This window comes from Leopardus geoffroyi, chromosome A1, assembly GCF_018350155.1.
Source record: "Leopardus geoffroyi isolate Oge1 chromosome A1, O.geoffroyi_Oge1_pat1.0, whole genome shotgun sequence".
Taxonomy (NCBI): domain Eukaryota; kingdom Metazoa; phylum Chordata; class Mammalia; order Carnivora; family Felidae; genus Leopardus; species Leopardus geoffroyi.
The window spans coordinates 177,416,730-177,437,296 of NC_059326.1; the positions used below are offsets into that span (position 1 = coordinate 177,416,730).

Here is a 20,567-nt window from a genome sequence, read left to right on the forward strand (position 1 = left end):
ATTCTGAATACAAATCCTTTTTTTTTTTTTAATATTTTTATTTATTTTTGAGAGAGTGCAAGTAGGGGAAGGGCAGAGAGGGGGACAGAGGATCTGAAGTGGGCTCTGTGCTGACAGCAGCTTGCCCAATGTTGGACTTGACCTCACAAATCGAGAGATCCTGACCTGAGCTGAAGTTGTATGCTCAACTGACTGAGCCACCCAGGTTCCCTTGGATACAAATCCTTTTTTGAGATATGTTTTGCAGATATTTTCTTCCAGTCTTGTCTTCTCATTTCCTCAATGCTATCTTTCATAGACCAGGAGATTTTGATTTTGATGAAGAATAGTGTACCATTTTTTTCTTTTATGGATCATGCTTTTTTATTTTAAAGTTCATTTATTTTGAGAGAGAGAGAGTGTATGAAAGTCGGGGAGGGGCAGAGAGAAGGAGAGAGAATCCCAAGCAGGCTCTGTACTGTCAGTGCAGGGCTGATTCAGGGCTCAATCCCATGAACTGAGAGATCAATACCTGAGCAGAAATCAAGAGTCAGATGCTCAACCAACTGAGCCATCTAGGTGCCTGTCTTATGGATCATGCTTTTGATGTCATACCTAGCAAGTTTTTCACTGAGCTTTTGGATCTGTAAATTTATATCTTTCATTCACCAAATTTCAAAAGTCTTTGGCCATTATTTTTTCAAATATTTTTTCTGCCCCCTTTTCTTTTTTTCTCCTTCTGAGACTCTAATTACATAAATAGTAGATCTTTTGTTATTGTCTTACATTTTCTCCAGGCTTCCCCCCTGCCCCCCACTCTTTTCTGAATAATTTCTTTTAGTCTGTCCTCAAGCTGATGGCATGCTGTATCTCCTTAGAAATTCACAGGATAGAGTAGCACATAAAGACTCTGAGGTCTGCAGGAGAGAGACACCCAGTGTTTCCCCACTTCCAAAATATATTTGACCTCAGAACCCTATTTTTATGTAATACTTATCAATCAATAGCCCTGATAACCTGCAGCCATAAATATACTCTGGCAAGAGTGACGTATGTTACTATTTAATTTGGGCAGTTATCCTTTAAGGAATAGTGAGAATGTTTTATAAGGGAGGTGCCTGGGTGGCTCAGTTGGTTAAGCATCCAGCTCATGATCACATGGTTCGTGGGTTCAAGCCCTGCATCAGGCTTCGACCCAACAATGTGGAGCCTGCGTGGGACTGACTCTCTCTCTCTCTCTCTCTCTCTCTCTCTCTCTCTCCTTCTCTGTCTGCCCTTCCCCCACATGGGTGCACTGTCTCTCTCTCTCAAAATAAATAAATACACCTTAAAAAGAAAAAAAAAGAGAATGGTTTATAAGGACCTTGTCAGAGCATAGGCTGACCACAGGCTTGCGTTTCATTTACATTGGATGTGTTTCTAAAAGAGTGCCGTTAATAGAGGCACACGATGTTTAAAATAGGCATGCATTTTATTTACGAGACATAAACAATAGAGCAGAGACGCACTTTAAAGAGATCATCTAGAACAGTGGTTGGAAACCTTTTGTCCTTCATTCTGTACCAGTCCTGGATCACCAATCACTCTTTCAAAATAACCGTGATTCTAATAGGTCAGAAATTAGAAGCAGGTCTTGCTGTTATAGAAAGACAGTTAAATGTCTTGTTTTGGCTATTTGTAGTAAACTTGAGGGATGCTGCTAATTATGACAGTATGATTTTACAAAGGAAGAAACAGGTTCACATGATCTATTTTTAACAATCCAATCTTTAAAATAAATGATTTCCTATCCCCTATTATATGTGGGAAGTATTGAAAACTTGAAAAACATTGGAAAGATCAAAAGAAGGGAGAAAAAGAACACTCAGAGAGCAAAGCCGACTATTATTAACATTATCTTTCCTTTTCATCTTTTTTTTTCTTTTAAATATATTGATTATATCACCATATAGATGGCTTTTATTCTATTTTTTAAAAAACATAATTGTAATTAAGCATTATATTCTCTCATTAAAAGCTTTTCAGTTTACTTTGAAATTTTTCTGAAATGTCGAACATTTTTCATTTTAAAATTTTTGTAAGTAATCATAATGGGTTAGAGATATGCATTTTTAAAGGCTCTTAATAGATGTTGTCACACTGTTTTTCAGAGTTTATTTAAAAATTCCCTTTATAAGGCTGTTAAATATAGTAAGTATAATAGAGGGACAAAGTAAACAAAATAGCGCATCTCTTTTGGAAGTTATTCGATATTGCCTCTTCCCTTTTTTTGTCATTTTCCACCTGTTTAAAGTTTAACTGCTTTTATTTACTGTAATGCAGGTTTGTTCTATTTTGTGATTCAGAAAGTAAGGTGAGACAGAAACATTTATCAGAAGGTGATAGACTAAATCACTGTTTGTCGTTGATCTTGTCTCAATAGATTTGGGATAAAACCAGCTTGGAATGTTTGAAAGTGTTAACGGGACACACTGGCTCTGTCCTTTGTCTCCAGTATGATGAACGTGTCATTGTGACTGGTTCTTCAGACTCTACAGTGAGGTGAGTGATTTGGCTTCGCTGGTCTGACTTCCGTATCTTCTGTGAGAAGACTGAGACTGCACCCTTTTCGGGGATAAGGACACACATTCTTTGTATATGTTTTATATGCTGTATTTCAAAACCACTTTAGGTGTGGGTTTATTTGAACAAAGCAGGCTAGAAAGCCAACTTTTGTTGACTAGGTCCTATGCTCGTTGTTGTATGTTATAGAGATGGAAATGTACTAGGAAATATTACCTAGCGTTAGACTAGCTTTCTCCTGGGAGACCATGCTCCAGACATTTGGAAAAGTCACCAGCATGCTAGTGTCCTTTCTCTGACTCAGTGCTTTTCAGACACTGCTTCTGCCACAGAAGCCTGTGACTTTCCTCCTTTGGTCTGTGTGAATTTGTCCTCTTAGGAGATTGGGTTTACAGAAAAGCTGTGATGTGAAAGGGCTGCCCCTGAGAACCTTATATGTCATGGATGGAGCAGCTGCCATATTGCCTTTGTCCATAAAGCAGTTGGGTAAATAGACGCATGTGGGAATTGATGAGTTGTCATGACTTACAGTCTCTAGTGTGCAATGGATAAGTAATGGACTCTGAGACCTATCAGAGGCCAAAAAGAGCCTTAAGCTTGGAAACTGCCCTCAGTTCCCCAGCTGTGAAGCCTCCTTCCCCTGTCATCTCAGACTCCCTGCGAGCCCACTTACTTGAAGAATCATTTTGTTGTCCTCACTGTCCCTGATTACCTGATGTTAAATAAACCTAAACCTGGACAGAGCCAGAGTTGGCCTTCTTTCTTCCTTTTTTTTTTTTAAGTTTATTTATTTATTTTGAGAGATCAAGAGAGCATGAATGGGGGAGGGGCAGAAAGAGAAGGGGAGAGAGAGAATCCCAAGCAGACTCTGCACTGTCAGTGCAGAGCCCGATGTGGGGCTGAAACACATGAACTGTGAGATCATGACCTGAGCTGAAATTAACAGTCAGACACTTAACTGACTGAGCAGCTACCCAGGCCCCTCCATAATTGGCCTTCTTTTTTTGAAACCCTCTCAGTACTTCTCAGCAAATACAATAATTGCTTCTGGGGGCTCCTTTTAAACATGGTCTTGGGTGTGAGGTCCCAGTCACAAGTGAAGCTTACATCTCCCTAGCCTACTACTAAGAATGGGCCCAGGGCACAGACACTGACTCTTCCTGGTTGTCTCAGTAATCACGCATTGTGCTTTTCTGTTCTCTAGAGTCTGGGATGTGAACACGGGTGAAGTTCTGAACACATTGATCCACCACAATGAGGCTGTACTGCACTTACGCTTCAGCAATGGACTTATGGTGACCTGTTCCAAGGATCGCTCCATCGCTGTGTGGGACATGGCTTCTGCTACCGATATCACTCTACGCCGTGTCCTGGTTGGCCACCGTGCTGCTGTCAATGTGGTAGACTTTGATGATAAATACATCGTGTCTGCCTCTGGTGACAGAACCATCAAAGTAAGTGTGTCTACTAGTCATAACTCTGCTTACTCCTGTGCCTTTTCAAGCACAGAGGAAGCAGAGGTGGGCTTTACCAACCTGGTACTGGGCAAGATCTGTAATCTCCTTCATCTGTGCTTGAGCCCTTGAGGCAGTCCCATTCTTCATGCTTCTGGAATCACAGGCAAGATAGGAGGAAAGGGTCATGGGTCCACGATGGAGAGCAGCCTTCTATTTCATGAAATGACACCATTGATCGCGTGTTTAAGGGGAAGAGAACTAACCTGTGGAACATGTACTGTGTGCTAGGAGCTTCACCTTACCCTGTCGCTGATCTCTTCCAGCACTCTGTTGAGGAAGGTATTGCCTCAATTTTACAAATGGGGCTCAGAGAGTGAAGAACTGGGCTGGAGACCACACAGCTAGTTAGTGGTGGAGCTGAGATTTGATTTATTCACTTAATTCACTTCATTTGAATTAATCCACTTAATGATCTATGCCTGGCCATAGACCCTAGGCTGGATGCTGGAGATACAATAATGAATAAGACCCATCCCTGCCCTCAAGAAGCTCGGCGTATGGTGGGTGGCAGGCATGAGACAAATGGTTGTAGTCTACGGTGAGTCATACGATGTAGTAAATGCAGGTCTGATCCCAGTATCCATTTTAACTTTTTAAAATTTTAGCTTTTGAGATATAGTTCACATACCGTAAGTTTCACCACTTAAAGCATGCAGTCCAGTGCCCCTTAATGTAGTTACAGTGTTAGCCATTTAATATAGTTTAGTTTCAGAACATTTTCATTGTCCCCTGAAAAAACCTCCTACCCACTGACAGTCAACCCCTGTACTCTTCTTCTGGTCCTTAGCAATCACTAATCTATTTTCTGTCCATGGATTTGTCTCTTCTAGACATTTCATATAAATGTAATCCTATAATATGTGGCCTTTTCTGTCTGGCTTCTTGCACTTAGTGTGGTGTTTTCATGGTTCATCCATGAATATTGTAGCACGTGTCAGGACTTCATTCATTCTAACGACTGAAGAAAATTCCATTGCGTGGATGTACCACGCTCTGTTTATCTGCTCATCAGTTGATGGACATTTTGGTTGTTTGCACCTTTCATTTGTTAAACATAGTGCTGCCATGAACATTTGTGTATAACTTTTTGCACAGACATACATTTTCAGTTCTCTTGGAATTGTAACTCTGGGTTCAATATTTTGAAGAGCTGCCAAACGTTTTCCAAAGTGGCTATGCTGTGTTAAAATCCCACCAGCATTGTGTGAGCATTTGAATTTGGATCAAAAAACCTTCTTTTTATGACCAGCACTAGGTGGCATTCTGGTATCTAGTATCTAGCCCCACACATCACAGAGGTAGCATCAACCTTTAGATAAAGTGGTCTGGCAGTTGAACAAGTAGGGTTTGTGTGCAGTAACTCACTTACCATTCAGTCAGACCAGTTGGAACAAGATCACTGCCTGGAAGTCAGGAGGGGTTGGGCCTTTTTTACAGAGCAGCCGTTGCATAATATCAGCCTGGAGGATTTCTCCGTATCCTTGCCAGCACTTGTTATTGTCCGTCTTTTTTATTACAGCCATCCTTGTAGTTGTGTAGTGGTTATCTCTGGTTTTGGTTTCCATTTCCCTTGTGACCAATGATATTGAGCATCTTTTCAGTGCTTATTGGCCTTTTTGTATCTTCTTTGGAGAAACATCTGTTTAAATCTTTCATGTACTTAAAAAATGGAATTATTTGGGTGTTTTTTGTTTGTTGCTTTTTTTTAACTGTGTAGTTACAAAAATTCTTTATATATTCTGGTTACAAGTACCTTAAGAGGTGAATGATTTGGAAATATTTTCTTCCATCTTGTGGCTTCTCTTTTCACTGTCTTGATGATGTTCTTTGCCACACAGACAACTTTAATTTTGATGAAGTGCAATTGATCAATTTTTGCCTTTTGCTGCCTGTGCATTTATTGTCCTGTCTGAGAAACCATTGCCTAATCCAAGATCACAAAGATTTACTCCTGTTTTCTTCTGAGAGTTTCATAGATTCAGCTCTCACATTTAGGCCTTTGGTTTATTCTGAATTGTATTTTTGTATATTGTGTGAGTTGGGGGTCCGACTTCATTCTTTTGCATGTGGAGATCTAGTTATCCCATTCAACTACAAACGCAGCTGGTAAAATAATTCAGGGCACTCTGGTTGCTTTGCGTCTCCTTATTTGGCTTGTAATATATTAAGTGTGTCTGTGAACATCTAAGTCTTGCAGATGGTTTCACAAAAGAGGGATTATTTATTCCACATACATAATATTAGGAGTGATGTGTCAAAACAAATGGAGCTGTTCAAGAAACTATGCTGGAAAAGAGGAGGATGTGAAAGGTGAAACTTTTTCACATCAGTTACATTGGATATGACATGTCAGCTGGCATGAAAACATAAAATCTGGCCCACACTCTTCCCTCTAGGCAAGTGAATGTCTGAACCATCCAGGAGATGTTCTCTTTGTGAATATCTCAAGGTTGGAGACTTCACAGCTTCCCTCTGTGTTTCATTCCTGTTTTATCACTCTGCAGCTAAGAAAACTGTATGCTGGCCAGTCTGTCCCCCAGCTTCTGAACCAGATTTCATAATCAAGTATTTTGGTCATTCTTAGATGCGCTGATATTTTTAAAAAGGTATATTGTGAGGGGACTTTTCAGCGTTTATTCTTAAAGTATTATTAATTGGTTATGCAGGTCTGGAGCACGAGCACCTGTGAATTTGTTCGTACTCTGAATGGGCACAAGCGAGGCATTGCCTGTCTCCAGTACAGGGATCGGCTGGTTGTTAGTGGATCATCAGATAATACCATAAGGTGAGTAGAAGCTGGTGTGCTGACAGAGTAGGCTGATTTTTGCTATAGTTTTGACTCCTGCCCCAGTCCTGATGCTCAAAAGACTTGGAGCCTTTGGAGATACTTCAAGTAAGAAAACTATAGGTAACTTTTATTAGTCCATTTGGTCCTGTGAACTGAAGTGGGTAAACTGACTCCTCCAATACACACGTTTTATGACATAAACTCCACCCAAGATCCCTTAATACCAGAACTCCTCAGAAGAGAGGACGCTCCAGCCTGACTCTCTACTTTCCCTTATCTGTGAGCTCCTGTCTCCCTCACTAACAGGTGGGAGGAGTGTACTTGATTTATCTGTGTCTCACCCGAGGCTACACTACAACATCATCCACTCCTGTTTCATCATTTATTTTATCTCCCTTTTTTCTTCCCAGCACTCAGTGTCCTTGCTTTCTAATAAATCTGACTATCCATAAACACTGTATTTGTTAAGAATTTCCCTTAAATATCTACTCACTGATCCCAAGTCGTTTTTCCATTGTCCCAACATATGCTGGTAGCTTTTTTTTTTTAAATCAAATTGTTTAATGTTTGGGCAAAATAAAGATTGGTTTCAAGATGATTTTTAAAAGAAAGAAGGAAGGAAGGAGGGAACAAAACAGCAATAAAGCTGAAACTGCTGCAAGTTTTCTTTATCATTTTAAGTTTTAAGATATTATTAAAGTCAGTTGACCCTGAATCTTGGTTCTCTTGTATCCATCATGCTTTATATTAATATTTCATCAGTAAATAGTCCTTACCTTTCTCACTGGAATCTCTGAGATTTTACAAAATAATAATGTATATTCCTTTATAGTTTATAGAGGGGAACCAATTTGGAGTCAGTGGCAGTGCTGAATGGCTCTGCTCACAGTAGGTTAGAGAAGCCACCGTCACTGACACTGATGAGAAGATTTGCTGAGGGTGGCTGTGGTAAAATATTCATTGGGTATATGGTAAGAGCTATTGGGAGAGGGGCTAAGAAAAGGTTGTTACAGAATGAGTTTGCTGACTTTGTTTTGTACACGTTAGTTTGCTGTGATTTATGTTTACAAACAATGTAGAAAAATCAATGATGACAGAAAAATTAAAAAATTTTTATTTTCAGAACTGTTCTGTAAATCATACACCGAGAAGAAGGCTGGGCGTAGTGTATGGGTTCATGTTCCTGAGACACTTCATATACCTAAGGAGAGGCTCCCACTGTGACTGTGTAAACTGGACAACCCTCGTGTCCTGGAGTGTTAATCTAGGAGGGGTGTCCCTAAACCTCATCAGGAGAGGAAGACCATTATGCTGGTCCACTGGTTCTAACTTCAGTGGGTCTCATGGATTCCAGGCTAGAAGTGCCTGGGGTGGAAGCCTACCCTCCTGACTGTATTATATCCTCCCCCAGCCCACACACATCATGCCTTTTCTTCTCTCCTGCCTACAGTCCCTATCTCCCCCGGAAAAGCCCTTCCTAGACCATTTGGCTACATGGTTTAATCAATTCAGACATCAAAAGAATGCCTAGGCACTAAATATAATTGAAGTTTGTTGTTTGTTGATCTTATTTAAATAGTAATACATGCGTGTGATTAAAAAAGGTTTCCAGTTGAGTAAAAGAAAATGCAATGAGAAGTAAGGCTTCTACCCAAATTAGTGCTTTAAAATGTACAAGTGGTATAAATGTACACGCGCATCTCTCTCTGTGTACGGTGTAGACTGGGAACGAGATAGAAACAAAGTTCAGGAGAGAGTGAAAGTCACGTTACAGGGCAGATAGTGTGAATCATGTGTGGGAAGTTGTTTCACAGAGATCTGTTTCACATTCAAGGCTATGGGATATCGAATGTGGTGCCTGTTTAAGAGTCCTAGAGGGACATGAAGAATTGGTCCGATGCATCCGGTTTGATAACAAGAGGATTGTCAGTGGGGCCTATGATGGGTATGTATTTCAGATTTCTAAGTGCACTGCTGCCATGGTATCTAGAGGAAAAGGAGTGCTGAATATTAAGCAGCTACGTATCTGCCAGTTTTGTGCCCGGTCCCTTCTGTGTAATGGTGGACGGCAGGTGTTGCCGTACCGCTTAATCAAGTGAGGCCACTCTGGCCCAGAAGGATGAGCAGTCTTGCCCCAAGTCTAGCAGAGCCTCTGTAACTCCTGTGCTTACACCTTTAACCATTATTGTAAAGGTTGTGTGGGAATTCAGTTCTTCGCCTTCGCCCTAAATTAAACCAACTGTGTGTGTGTGTGTGTGTGTGTGTGTGTTCGTTCGGCGATACATTTCCTTTCCCCTTTTGGTTAATTGAACAAATACTCTTTAAAAAACCTCGTGACTTTTTAAATGAGCAAGTGGCAACTGTAAACCTTTCAAGGTGACCTTGTATGTACTCACAGATTAGTTGGTCTGTTTATGCTCCTATTATTAACTTTCAGCATTTGCTTAGTTTGAAGAAAGGTATCCTTGGAATTTCCCAGAGAGCCCTAGTTTCTGTCAGCAGCACCTACTCAGCCCTAGAGAGCCCCCTGATTAATGAATTTGGTGACATAGATTATCAAGTCAGGAACTGAATTCAGATAGCATGAAGTTGTTTTCTTATCTCCCTTAAAAATATTTCTTCACAGTTTCAGCAATCCTGAGAATGTGTAGGTCCTTGTTTTTTCCAAAATCTGATGTAATTAGTTTAAGTAATTTGTAAAAACATAAGCATATTCTCCATTAGCTTATTATTATTTTTTAAAATTTATTTTGAGAGAGAGATTGAGAGTACAAGTGGAGAGAGGCAGAGAGAGAGGGAGAGAGAATCCTGAGCAGGCGCCACACTGTCAGCATAGAGCCCGATGCCGGGCTTGATCCCACAAACTGCAAGATCACACCCTGAGCCGAGATCAAGGGTCAGATGCTCAACCAGCGGAGCCACCCAGGCACCCCTCCACTAGCTTTTATACTAGCAGTTCATGTGCACTCCTTTCTATCAAGGAAGTGCTCGACAATATATAAAATGTTAACTTTCCCACTAATCGCAGTCTTCTTTTCTAGGAAAATTAAAGTTTGGGACTTGCAAGCTGCTCTTGACCCTCGAGCCCCAGCAAGCACGTTGTGTTTGCGCACGTTGGTGGTAGGTAATCTGTTGAAGTGGGAGTGGTTCCTGTCCTGGAGGGTGGCTTCCTGTAGATGGACCTGCCCAGCTGTGTCACAGGAAATCTTGTGTATCTCACAGCGTGCCTTCAGAGAAATGCACTGATTTGTTCATTTTGGTTAGCCCAAATCAGAGAGTAATTGACATTGACGTTACAGCCTAAGGAACATTAATACAACTTAAAACATGAAAGCAGACATCCTCATTTGTAGGTGGATTGGTTTCCTCGTAGAGCTCAAAGTATTTTCTTCCTATAGATTTGGAAGAGTTCTTTTATTTATTTATTTATTTATTTATTTATTTATTTATTTATTTATTTATTATTTATTTAGATGTTTATTCATTTTTGAGAGATGGGGAGAGAGCATGAGTAGGGGAGAGGCAGAGAGAGAGGGAGACACAGAATTCCAAGCAGGCTGCAGGCTCCGAGCTGTCAGCACAGAGCCCGATGCGGGGCTCAAACCCACGAACTGTGAGATCATGACCTAAGCCGAAGTCGGACGCTTAACTGACTGAGCCACCCAGGTGCCCCTTGGGAGAGTTCTTAATACGGGTATCTGGTTACGTTGAATTTTTATAATACAGCACATTTCTGTATTATTAAGATGGAATTTCTCCTCAGTCTATATTGTGTGAATTATTGTTTTGGCATTTAAAAATACTTTATGTAAATCTTGTTTTAACATCTTTAGCAGGCTCATTATTTCTAGTAGTCTGGTTGCTTTTGTTATATTAATGAGGAGACAGTTTTTTTAAAATATTGATAGATTTTTCATATTTTTCGTAGCTTTACCTTTTATTCTATTTCTTTGCTTCTTGCATCGATTAGAACATTCAGAACTATGGTGAGGGCCATTCTTGTTTTCTTCGTGATTTCAGTGAGAATGCTTCTTACATTCCACCATTAATTTTGAGTTTGGCTGTGGTTGAAATAGATATTCATGGTAATGTTAAAAACACTATCCTTCTGGTCCTTTCTGCAGTGTATCAAGAATGGGTATTAAATATTGTTGTTTACCTTTCCAAGATCTTTGGTGAGGCGATCACATAATTTGTCTTCTTTGACACATTAATGAGCCAGGATCTCAGATACAAAGATTAATTTAAAGAAGAGGCCTAGAAGGAAAAGCCAGAGTTTTGTCCCTGGGGTGAAGGACAAAGATCAGTAAGCTCTGGAACATTCAGTAAGCCTGGATAAGTAGCTGCGTTTTCAGCCTGCGCCAGAGCACGGGTAGAAATGAGGGATTGTAAAGGTCTCATTTTACTCATCAAGCTGTCACATTTCACAGGAACATTCTGGACGTGTGTTTCGGCTACAGTTTGATGAATTTCAGATCATCAGCAGCTCCCATGATGACACTATTTTGATTTGGGATTTCTTAAATGTGCCTCCCAGTGCCCAGAATGAGACCCGTTCTCCCTCCAGAACATACACTTACATCTCCAGATAACAGTCTGCACTTTACCCGTTTCAGGTGAGTTTAATCTTGCTAATTGAATTCATCTTCCCTTTGGGGGAATTTTGTGATTTGGGCTCCCCATCGACAGGAACCAAAGTGATTAGTGTTTTTTTAGCTGTGTCAGCTTTGCAGTTCTCATGTAAGGCTAGATCTTTATGGTCACATTAAAATAAGATCTAAATCAGAGTCCTACATATTGTGGGTTTTCACATGGGCAGACAGTGTGATTCCTGTTTTTAGAAACTGATTTCCTAAATGATTTCCTGTCAATTTAACACAGGCAAGGTCCTTCAGATTCTGTTTTGGGGTGCAGGAATCTCCTTTTTCTCTTTCCTGTTTTTCAGTTCTTTTATTTAAAAAAAAAAAAAAAAAAATCAACATCAGCCAAACACTCAAACTTCCCCCTCTGTCCCTGGTATAATCTACCCACCATCACTGTCCTCTAGAAGAGGAATGAAAGAAAGGTGTTTGTTGAGTGAGCCCCTAGAACCCGTTCTTCATCCACTAGATACAGCAGGTACCCTGGAGGCAAAGTCCTTTGCTCTGGTTACAGGAAGAGTTAGAGCCATTGTAACCATTGATGATGGCATGTTTTGATTACTAAGGGTGTCCAGTCTAGAGGATGAGAAGCCTTACTTGGCTGTGTCCTGGGACCTGATGACCCTGTTCATCTGGAGCAGTATTTCCAACTCTGAATATTTTGCAAGGGGGCCAGTAAATCCTGTGCATGTTAAACTTTACAGATTGAATAAATTGGTTTGTACCTACTTGTATTACTATGTATATATGTATGTAAAGACTGATTAATAAATAAAATTCATACTTATTTTAAAATATTACTTACTACTTAGTGGCTCTTTATCGTTGTATGTTTTCTGCTCGTTAAATGTTAAAAGTGTAAAGAGAGTTTAGATGCAGAATTGTGGGGAGAAAAAAAAAAGGGGGCCCTTAGATCACTAAGTTACCATCATTTCTAATACTTCTTACTTAAGACTCTAAGGCTCAAAACACAGATGTCCAGGAAGTTTGTCTTACCCAAGAGTCAGCAGACTATAGGCAGAGTCCAAATTTGTTCCACTGCCTGATTTTATTCCCCTGCTACAGCAAGCTAAGAGTAGTTTTTTACACTTCTAAATAATTGAAAAAAATTAGAAGAAGAGTACTATTTCATGACACACGAAAATTATATGAAATTCAAGTTCTAGTGTCCATGAATGAAATTTTATTATAATAGCCATGCTCAGTTGTTTACGTATTGTCTGTGGCTGTTTTCATACTTCATTGGAAGAGTTGACTAGATGCCACAAAGACCCTATGGCTTGTGACATCTAAAATATTTATTAGACAGCTCTTTAAGAAAGTTTGCCGTCCTCCAGTCTTGCCCCTGTGCCATCGATTAGTGATAAACCAAGGGTCTGCAGGAATGGCAAATAAGCTTTTTCTTCATCCTGGCTGAGTTTGATCAGTAGTGCCTGGCTGGAGTGCTGCCTTTGGAAGGATTCTGGGACCTTGTGACCCCAAGGGATAATGCTGTGATGGGTTGGCAGTGTTTGCCTGGATGTGGGAGGTGAGCAGTAATGACCTGTAAGCCACATACATAGTTACTGTTCCTGGTCCCGAGTGCGTTCATATTATTTCTCATGATAGTGACCATCTATCTGCCTTGCCACCTTCTCTCTGGATGGATTCTTCCTAAGTTGAAAAACTGTATGGCAGAATTATTACATTTTTTGAATGGAGCCTTAAAATAGATACAATGGGGGATTACAGAGGAAGAAGGCAAGGATCTCTTGAGTGATTGCTCCTCCGCGCTTCAACCGCCCTTCCCCAAAATCCTAAGGAAGATACAGGGAAGGAGAAATGGACCTAGATGAAAACTGGTTTCCCTCCTGGTCTTTCCTCTCCCACTTCAGCCCGCTCTCCATTCTGCTGTCAGTTAGGATCATCTTAAGCCCTGCCTCTGGCGTCCTCTGCCTTACTGGTTTCCTGCCGTTCACGGGATCATGGTTCAACTACTTCACATTAGCTGACAGGAGTTTGAGCATCTGGCTGTTACCTTGTGTCCTCACTATCCTCCCCATGCTCCCGTCTCCTGTTACTCCCTTCCAAAACCCTAGCTGCAGCCAGACTGAACTCTGTTTAATGTCTCTAATTACACTACAGTAGTGCAGACCTCCACCATCTCCCTCCCCTTGCTTGTGTTATTATGGCTTCTAGACAGCCCCACTCCCCCTCTGCCCTTTCATTTCATGCTTAATTTATTATTTGATATTGAAATGGTTTGCACGCCTGTCCCACTCACAAGGCCGTGGGCCTCCTTGTGTTGCAGAGCTCCAGGGTTCATTGGAGTCCCCGGTATATTGCAAGCGCTCATTGATGTTTGTTGGGCAAGTGACACCCATGGCCAAAATGACATATTTGTGTTCTTTCTCCGAGGCCACACAAGAATTTACCCTTAAGTAGATAAATACAGTTTTAGGGTATTCCTGCAGTCACCTTCAGCAAGCATAAAGATAATAAGTCAGTGAAAAATTGTAGTAAATCATCTAAACTGACACGGCCAGGTACTAGATACGTTCCCTAGGTAGACAGGTCACCTAGATGTACGTGTCTCCCTCTGCCCCTGCCCCTGTTGTTTTTTAAACCAGTTTTACGGAGATAGGATTTGTGCAAAACTTGCACTCGTTTAAAGTGTACCGTTTGATGAGTTTTTACAAATGTATACCTGAAAATACCTCCACAATCAAGATAAGGATATTTCTGTCACCCTCAAAAGTTCCCTTGTGCCACCTTTGTAGTCAAAGCCTGACCCCATCCCAGCCTTAACAAAGACTGGCCTGCATCAGTTTACATTTTCTGAAGTGCACTGTCCACTGTGGTAGACAATAGCCACTTGTGGCTATTGAGCTCCTGAAATGTGGCCAGTGTGACTCAGGAACTAAGTTTTAAATTAAATTTTAATTGAATTTAATTGAATGTTTAATTGTATTTAATCATACTTTATTTAACATTACATTCAAATAGTTACACATAGGTAGTAATTCCTGTTTGGACCGGCATAGTTTCAAAAGTTTTATATTTTTAGCTTTTACATTTCCATCTTTGATCATTTAATTTGTGTGTGTGGTGTGAGATAAGAAAGTCACTGGTCTTTTTATATAGCCATCTAGTTGTTCCAGCACTATCTGATTAAAAGAATTTCCGTTTCTCATAGATTTGCTTTAGCGTCTTTGTTTAAAAGTCAATTGACCATTTATTTGTAGGTCTATTTCTGGACTCTGTTCTAAGTCCATGATTTATGTGGCTGTCCTTTCGCCAATACCATAGTGTGTAATAAATGTTCCAACTTAAAAAAAAATTGCTTTGACTATTCTAGATTCTTTAGGTTTTCATATTCAGTTTTGAATTGTCATAGTCTATGAAAAGGACAACCGGGATTATAGTTAGCACTGCATTGAATTGTAAGATCATTCTGGGGGAGAATTTCCACCTTAACAAATGTTGAGTCTTACAACCCATAAACATGGTAGAACTCTCTATTATTTAGGTCTTCTTCAGTCTCCTAGCAGTATTGCACTTTTGCTTTGCTTTGCTTCCCTTTGCTTTGCAAAAGCAGCTTTGCACATCTTTTGTTCAATTTATTTCATTCTTTTTCTTTTCTAAGCTATACATTTTCCTCTGCACATTGCTTTAGCTGCATCCCACCTATGCTTTTGTTTTTCCACATAAGAGCAGCACATAAAATAGGACCTGGGCGACTGTAGCTGGAATGGATAGTCTCAGGGGAATAGGTGTATCAGAGAACAACTTAAGTGGTTAACGCTTTTTTTTTCTTTTGTATTTTTGATATGTGTGTTTGTCTTCACATTCTGTTTAGAGAGGTACATGGTAAAATCCAAGACATCCATAGTATGTTTTCCCTCTCTGGCATATTTAGTAGATGAATGTTAGAACACAGTAAAATTTCACAAATTGGACAACTTTTACATACTACTTTAAAGTGCCCCGGAACAAGATTTCTTTGGTTGAGAAATGGAATAATGGTCACCCATGGTGTTTCTCTCATTGGCTGTGGTAGAAAGGAAACTGTGGTGTTACTTCTTCCAGGCCCTCCTCCCGCCCCTTTTTGGGAATGTAAGAACAACTGCCCTTGTTACGATCCACAATTATAAATCAATGGAAAAATCTTATCTGCTTTTTAAGCAGCACAAGCAGTGAAACCTCAAATGTGTTTGTCTCTTCAAAGTGAATTACTTTTGACAACCTTGGCAGTCAGCTCTATAGATTTTACTGCTCTTTTCCAAATTCTTTTCATTTATTGTAACATGAAAAAAATTATTACCATGTGATACTGTAAGATTTATGCATAATAAGAAACACTACCCTAATGATGATTTAACCTTGCAGTAAAATATTCACCCCTAAAATATAAGGTAAGAGTATTTCTATGTCAGGAAAGTTAGCAACAGATTTATTTGCTGAGTCATTTTTTTAAATTACTAACTCCTAAGAGCTAATATATACAGTAGTTCTCTTTTTTATTACAAGACAATATAAGATCATTATTAGGAAATTAGAATAAATAGATAAGCCAAAAGAAAATAAACTCCTACTCATGATTCATCATTATTCACTCCCTTGTAGATATTCTTTCAGGCTTTCTAAAATTATGGTTGAGAACTGTATATGTTTTTAAAATGCTTCCCCCCCCCCCCCTTTATTGTAAATTTGTTCCTTGTCTGTAATGTCAGTATTTGTCTAAATCACCATCCCTAATGGCAAAATAATATTCAGTTGTTTGCATGGGCCCTGTTATGTACATAAGTTTTCCCCCAGCTTTTAGCTGTTATAAAACACACTGCTGTAATCATTCTTTTAGCTTAATCTTTGCTTTATTACCTTTGGATAAAATTCTAGAAATGTCTGCAGTGTCAGGTCTAAAGGTATGATGTTTAAAGACTTTGGTTCATAGAGTCATGTTACTCACCAGAAGAGTTAAATCAGTTTACGTTCCTGCCAGCAGTGTTTGAGAGTGCCTACTTCTTATCTGTGGATGTTAATGTTTTAAAAATAATACTCTTAAAGATCCTTCATGGCGAAAGCTGTGGTGAATGAAATTAAATCTCTCTTGAACTCGTTGAAAAGGCTTATTAGGATTCTTGATCTTTATGAAAATAGACAACCTTTTAGGAAAGTTTCCTTTAAAAAAACATACAAGCTTTTAAAAAAAATCTCTTTCTCTCTCTTTTTGTCAGAGAATCTTAGACATATAGGTAACTTTTAGATCTTCTAGGCTATTGGTTTAGTGCTGTGTTTGGAAAGGGTTGTGACCCATTAGTGATTGTGAAATCATTCTAATGGATTTTGACTTTGTTTTGATGAAATTTAGGATAGAAAATGTCAGCCTGCATTGTACATAGTAATGATACGTTTAGGGGTGTGTGTGTGTGTGTGTGTGTGTGTGTGTGTGTGTGTACACATATTTATATACATGGATGAGTGTAGAATATATATGATTAAAATGTGTCCCTGACTCAAGGTCACCGTCAAAACAATATTTAACATTCAGTAGTCTTTCCCTCTACATTGTATTGTCCTTTTATAAATGATTTATTTTGAAAAGAAGTAGTTTCTGATTATTAGCATTCTATTTAGAATGAATACTTTATTTACTAGTTTTTGCATATGTTTTGTTTCACAATGATAGATGAGGGCTCTCTCGGGCAGATATGAGACCAGCCGTCGTAGGCTTTGGGTGTCATAAAAGATTATGCTAACTATAAAATCTAACATGAAGCATATTTTGTTACATGCATAATTTTTAGCAGGAAGCACTGAAAGATGTACGTTATAGGGGTCAGTCATCTCTTCTAATGCCCTCTCTGTCACTTAATGGCTAATGCTTTGAGCTAAACAATGTGTCTGAGCCTTAGTTCTTTTATTTGTCAAGTGGGTATAATAGTTTCTACCTCATAAGATTGTTGTGGTTTTAAATAAATACGATGCCTGGTATGTAGTACACTCAAAACATCTTACAGCTTTTATTTTTTATATATTTTTATATAATACATAAAGTCTATTTTTTTATATTTTTATATGTTTTATATATTTGAAAATCAATAATGTGTTATGTGTGCACAAGGGCATGTCTGTGTGGATGTGGATGGGCTGTGGTGTATATCTCCATGTCTAACCAGAATATCCATCCATACTCCCTTTGTGTTTTGTTTTGTTGTTTTGTTTTCCCAGGGTTTCCTAGTCTTGAACTACTGGCTACATGGCTACCAAATGCCTAAGGGAGTTCTTCGCAGCTGAGTTATGAAGCTGGAATTGGTTCTAGACGCTGGGTAGATGCAAAGCAGCCTAACTCTTCCAAGTACCAACATTTCTCACCTCCGATTCCGGCCTCTACTTTGAGAAGGATACCTTAGCTTCACCGACTTCCAGTAGAACAGAAGCCCATTTCCTCCCCCCATCAGTGAAAAAAAAACAAAATCTAATGCTTCAAATGTAAATTGTTCATATAAAAGGAACGTACAGTCTGTCTGTTTTACAGAAGTAAATCGACCATCAAGAGAAGACTTGGCCTCTAATTTATATTGCTTTGCACTTTGGTCTGATACTAAGAAACCGCATTCTTCTTTGGTGAAATTTTGGGTGCCAAACACCTACCCAGAATGTCCAGGGCTTTCCTTTTCAGAAGTTAGCATTCTCCTTTTGACCGTCCAAGTCATTATGAATTCTGACCTGTATTAGGAACATGTTGGACAATGGAAACATTTCTCTGGTTTGTTTTAGTAATATTTTTTGGATCACACTTCTTTTCTGTACCAATTTCTTTTAATTTAAAGAACTATAAGCCAGGTTATATTATCTCCCAACAGGTAATATAGCTCTTTTCTTTTATTAACTGTTCTCTGTCCCCCAACCATCTCCTGATATTTGGTAGAGTAACACTTTTACACGTGTGCTTGCCTCCTAATTTAAAATACTGTATCCGCATGTAGATATAATGTACATAACAGTTTAACCTCAAGGTTGCTAGAGTCAGGGCCCCTGTGCCTGAGACACTAATACAGAGTGTGTTCGCACTTAGCCATGGGCTGGGCTCAAGAACCTGATACCAGGGTTGATGTGGATTACCTAGAACCCTTCCTGCAGTATTCATACGGTATTTTTATTTTGTCATTGTCATTTTGTGTGTATGTGTGTGGTGTGTGTGGTTTTAACGGGAATCTTGTTTTTAAAATGTAGTTTCTAAAGTTTAACACAAAATGTTTCATTCATTGTGCAGCATATACAACAGAGAGGTACCTTAACATTATTTTTTGTTGTTCTTTTCCTCCCAAGTACTTCTCTGAGTACTAGCGTTCATTTGACTTCACTGTCAAAGATCATTCTTCTGTGCATTAGTAACCCTGGAAAGGGAGGAACAAGAAGGCCCTGTTGACTGGGTTTCCTGGCTCTGGAATTCAGGCATCCTGGCTTTACCAGGATGTTAACCGGGCCTGCTCATACGTTGGAGCCCGTATCCCATGGCAGGTTGCTTCAGGGGCCCATCTTGAGTGGAAGGGTACTCCTGTGTGGTGCAAAGCCTCAAGCTCCTGAATCCCATTGCCGTCATCTCTGGTGTCACATGTCGCTGTGGCCCTGGCAGGTTCTCAAAGCTCCCGAGTGCCCCGCAGCCCGAATGTGTGAATGGCACTCTCACGCCGACCGTGCACCGAAAGGACTTTGGCATTCGGTTGGCACTCCTTTTCCCTTGTTCAATATTAGGTTCCTGTTTGCCCCTTGCCATCGTTTCCAAAGATTAAGCAACGTCAGTAACATTTTAAAGGACCAATAAGAACCTCCTGTTAACTAAACCTCTTCCCGTGGAAGCACACTCTATGACTAAAGGGAAGGGCCCTGGGCTCTGTTCTGTCCTTTGCATTGAGAACGGTGTGGGGATCAAAGTGTGTGTATGTGATTTGTTTATTGGTTTGGCTTGGCTTTTTTAATTGTTCTTTTCTCCTTTTCTAAAAATGCATCCTTCCCTTCCACATGTTACCAAATTAATTTCTATTTTTGAGAAGTTGAGTCTCCAAGTGTAAAGAAATAAATAAATAAAAGGAAATCTCTATTTCGTGAGGTAGATGTTGTAAGCTTGACAGTGGCTGTGGAAGTGAGTTCACCTTTACCACTCTCCACCTTACAGCTTTATATCCGACTGGTTAGGAGAGCCCGGGGGTGTGGGAGGGGCGGGGGAGGAGGCAATTCTTCTGAACGAATGGACTTTCTGTTGTTGTTTTTGCATGTTTAATATAGAAGTTCTTGTTCCTTGGGAGATCATGGCCTTTGAATATGCACACAACCTTTGAATTGTGCCTATTAAATTATAGCAGGGGACTCTGGCACCCAAGGAATTCTGACTTTCTGGGATTATAGTAGTAATTCCCAGCCGTACTCTGGACTTTATTTTGCTAACCATAATTGAGCAACTGTAAATTACTGCTATATTAATGTTTTAAAGCACTGGGATAGTCTAATTCTAACTTGTAATTAATTATGTTTGCCAATTATCTGTTTGAAATAAATTTGTGTCTGAACAGCTATTGAAACTGTTAAATTGTACAGATATTATTCATGACAGCTTTGTACTGTGGAATGTGCTTAATAAAAAACAAAAAGTTTGACTTTTGTCCAATAAATTGCTAAGTAATGTCAATAAATCAAGTATGAGTATTATGCAGTACACCTAATCTGGCTTCATGCAATTGTTACTTCAGCTACTAATTCAAAGCCAATACTCTTAATAAAGTGTTGCAATACTCTGATGCTCTGTTAAGAAATTTTTCAAAAAAAAAAAACCAACTGTTATGTTCTCTCAGTAATTCAGTGATGTACCATTAAAGTTTGTAGATTAAAAAACAACAACAACTCATCTGCTCTGTAAAATGAGGTTGAAAGCAAACTGCTTTTTGACTTGGGAGAGGTTTGTGTGGAATAATACCAGTCCATGCTGGGGCGTCTTGCTCTTTTGTTTCACTTTCATCTGAGGAGCTGGGGGCTGGCTTCCCCATAAGTTCTTTCTTCACTGCTTCACAAGTTACTGTAAAAATCCGAAAACGGCCCCTTCAG

At 39.5% G+C, this 20,567-nt stretch overlaps 1 protein-coding gene across 12 annotated transcripts in view; it reads left to right on the forward strand.

The window, feature by feature from the left end:
- The window catches only part of FBXW11 (F-box and WD repeat domain containing 11), a 121,514-nt gene extending 101,251 nt beyond the window's left edge, over positions 1-20,263 (forward strand). For 9 of the 12 annotated variants that reach the window (XM_045501505.1, XM_045501534.1, XM_045501497.1 and 6 more), the window contains 7 exons: positions 2,402-2,520; positions 3,746-3,995; positions 6,725-6,843; positions 8,681-8,791; positions 9,888-9,966; positions 11,277-11,462; positions 17,697-20,263. In XM_045501505.1, the coding sequence (XP_045357461.1) occupies positions 2,402-2,520; positions 3,746-3,995; positions 6,725-6,843; positions 8,681-8,791; positions 9,888-9,966; positions 11,277-11,438 (840 nt within the window). In that variant the 3' untranslated portion in view covers positions 11,439-11,462; positions 17,697-20,263. Of the gene's footprint in view, positions 1-2,401; positions 2,521-3,745; positions 3,996-6,724; positions 6,844-8,680; positions 8,792-9,887; positions 9,967-11,276; positions 11,463-12,052; positions 12,284-17,696 lie in introns of those variants that run through there. The other 3 variants (XM_045501551.1, XM_045501513.1, XM_045501488.1) reach the window with 1 other exon arrangement.
- Positions 20,264-20,567: the final 304 nt, after the last annotated feature.